Source organism: Silurus meridionalis, chromosome 4 (assembly GCF_014805685.1).
Source record: "Silurus meridionalis isolate SWU-2019-XX chromosome 4, ASM1480568v1, whole genome shotgun sequence".
NCBI classification, from domain to species: Eukaryota; Metazoa; Chordata; class Actinopteri; order Siluriformes; family Siluridae; genus Silurus; species Silurus meridionalis.
In genome coordinates, this window is record NC_060887.1 from 20512963 (window position 1) to 20516345 (window position 3383).

General features: G+C 40.9%; 1 protein-coding gene across 5 annotated transcripts in view; it reads right to left on the bottom strand.

Moving 5' to 3' along the window:
- plppr5b (phospholipid phosphatase related 5b) overlaps positions 1-2616 on the bottom strand; it is a 40260-nt gene extending 37644 nt beyond the window's left edge. Inside the window, exon 1 of one of the 5 annotated variants that reach the window (XM_046847752.1) lies at positions 1010-2607. In XM_046847752.1, coding sequence (XP_046703708.1) covers positions 1010-1240 — 231 coding nt within the window. In that variant the 5' untranslated portion in view covers positions 1241-2607. Of the gene's footprint in view, positions 1-1009 lie in introns of all 5 variants that reach the window. The other 4 variants (XM_046847753.1, XM_046847755.1, XM_046847754.1 and 1 more) reach the window with 4 other exon arrangements.
- Positions 2617-3383: the final 767 nt, after the last annotated feature.

The following is a 3383-nucleotide window of genomic DNA, read 5'->3' on the forward strand; positions in this document are numbered from 1 at the left end:
CATAGTGTACAACTTCCAGCCTATGATATAAATGATTAAGAGACTGTTCTCGTGATGAAATTATAACCTTCTGAAAACGACACGACTTCAGGCTTTGCATCACTGAGACAGTATTTCAAACAAAGTATATAGAATGAGCAAAGAGTGAAACAAATTCATACCCAAGAGCTCCTGTGCCCCCATTTGCTCATTTACATTTGCTGCAGTAACTGTCTGGAGTGAAAAAAGCTTGAAAGAAGGAGATGCACATATCGCCTTCTTGGTTTTTCAATGGTAAAAATAATATGCACTAATGTTTAAGATAAGACGTACCTTTATTCGTTCCACAGTGGGGAAATTTCTCAAACATTTTAAATGTAAATACTGTAATGTAGCCATCAACAGTTGTGGATTTAGATTTTTCGACTACTTAATTCAATCCATGACCACTGAATGGAACAACAATGACTATTCTTTCTGTATAAAAAAGGAAGAAATCATATAGAAAAGAAATCAAAAAGAAAAAAAGTCCCATACCAAGGTACTTCATACAGTATATGTGCCTTTTGCAAATTGTTGGGATTTTCATAACCAATGACTTGGACTATTAAAATCTTAATATTTTTACCATCTTGGGTTTGAACCACTTTCTTGCCCCGGGGTGAATATAATACTAGAAAGTAGTAAGACGGAGTAGTGTGTAGTCTAGGGTATTTTTGGACGTGGCTTCATTCATATTCACAGTGGGCATAGAGGTAAGGGGGAGGGCAGCAGCAGAACAGTAGCTCCTGGAAAGTTACTCTCATTTTTATGTAGACAAAAAATATATCTTCAAAGGCAACATATACTATATACAGTAATAATGTAATCAGACTCCAAAACGCATATGGATAGTGCAAGCATCCTAAGGTAAGGGAAAATTTTCCTGGAAAATGAAACATCGATTTAATAAAAAATAAAAAAAAATAAAAAGAAAAAAAAGAAATAAATATATAAAAGTGAGTGTGCTGGAACAGTGTGTCCAACTCACCACGAGTGTGGGCACACCGGTCACCACGGCGTAGAGCAGCGCGGGCGGGATGGCGCTCGCCTCCTCCGGTCCCAGGTACGGCTTCGTGTACGCGTTGTCGTAGCAGAAGAAGCCCTGCACGTGCACGTTGAACGTGTCCGTGTACTCGAAGTAGTAGGCCAGCATGACCGTCCCCGCCATGATCACCAGCTGAAAATAGAGCATGGTGGTGAAAGGTTGGCCTGAGAACATTTACCAGTCCACAGTGCTGCTGAGGCAGAAGAGTGCATGCGTGTTCATTCCTGCTCGTGCTCGTGCTCCTCTGCTCTACTCTGATTTCGGCTGTTTCCCGGGTCCACGCATCAGGCTGGCGCGCGCCTGCGAGCTCCGAGCCATCGCACTCCGACGCGTCGAGCACGCGCTCTGTGCCAGGCTCTGCGAGGTTCGCTCGCGCCGACACGAGGATGACGACGGAGGGTGACGTGGATGCGACGCCGCGCGTGTGCCTCGTGCACGCAGCAACCTGTAAGCGCGAGCTGTTCCCTCTCCTATATCACACGCCTTGCTTCTCATTCCTACTGACCTCAGTGACACATCACTGAACCAGAGGTGCCCAGCTGCGCTCCAGATGGGTATACCAGAGGGCTTGTGGAATACTTAGAAACCTTGCGCACAAACAACTGAATGGGTTCTCAACCCAAGCTCTGGAGAACCTTCCATTCTGCACATTTCCAATGTTTTACCTGCTTTAACACACCAGCTCTAACTCAGCATGCAGGAAATATCCCTGTTAAACCAGGATTGAGAACATCAAACTCTTCAAGTCCAGACACTGATACATTAAACTGTACTCATGGGGGATCTACAAGCATGTGAACCAGGATATTCAGCCCTGCATGATATTAAACCTGTACTAAGTTCAATTCAGAGGCTTTTTCCAACTCATTTGGGCACATTCCAGTCTTCATTTGGTTATGTGTCTGAGGTCTAATGGTGTGGGTCTAATGTTGCACCATGATTGAGAAAGGCTGAATAGTTCTTAAATTCTTCATCTCCATTAATTAAACCTGGTGTGCTTGCAATAGATGTAGAATCTAATAAGGGAACACACTGTGTGCATCATTTATTGTACTTTGAGTGAATGTTGTAAGTGCATTATTATGTACTTGTTATAAAGCTGTGATTGAGTATTTTAACAAAGGTAAGCAAAATCCCTTGAACTCGTGGTGTATTAATCATTGCTCATATAGCATATTACTCAGAATTGCCGATTAACTATATATTAAATCAGTGGTAGGCCAGGCATTTCACATCTAGGCCTTTATTGGTGTCCTACCTGAGTCTATCCACCTCTTAATACTATCAGGATGATGGCACGGCTATAGAAAACGTCGATATTATACAGTAAAACAGAGTGCTGCATCACAGACAAATATCTCAAACAGTCTGAATAAATGTGATTACTAAAGCAAGAAACACACTTCAATAAGTCTCCTTTCACTGCAGCTTTAGCTGCACTGCATGCATGATCTCTAGCAGAAGCATCAGTTTTACCCTCATAAAATAACCCTTGGTTTTCCCTGCATTTTTTATGCATTTTCCTCCAGATCATTAAGAGTTTCCTGTGGATTTGAAATAAATTCTTTTTGTATAAATGGTTCAAGAAAAAGCTTAAGAAGTGTTTTGACTGATTTTTCCTCAGTATGTCCTGCTTTTCTTAAAAAGTCTGTCTTGTAAATGCCCTTGTAAGTGTAAGTGTCACCCATTGTGGAATGGAAAAAAAAAACAGCTATTAAATCCACATAAATATATTCGAGCTGGTGCACATTGCTGACGTGACTGGACACCGTGTAAGGGGTCTTGGGGTGACCAAAAATCGCAATCTAATTTGGTTGAACCAAAAGCTTCAAGCAACTTAGAGTTTATGCTAAAAAAAGTCAGGTGTGAGGGCCTTAGGTCACATACGTTTGACCCTTAAAACACGTGATGTGACTGCTGAAATCTAATTGGAATTAGACTCCAACATAAACAGACACTCAGGTGCTCTGTTACTGGAAGCGGTGTGCCTGAGAGAAATGTAAGGAAATAAAAAGATTACTGGAATTCATTTTATGCATATTTGTAAACAAAATATTAAACCGTAAGTCAATGATTCTAAGAATCACTATCACTCACTCTACTTGACAGCCCACTGTTGCACCATTATTACACTAATAATAATGAGAAATATATGCACAGAGTTTCAATAGCGACTACAATCCAGGAGGCAGAATACACAGCTAAGGATGAATACGAGTTTGGTGTTAATAGTGTAAAAGAACTTTTATAGGTATCAAGGTAAGACAAACAACCCATTGTAAAACTAAAATACATCAATTTGTGTACAATCAGCTCT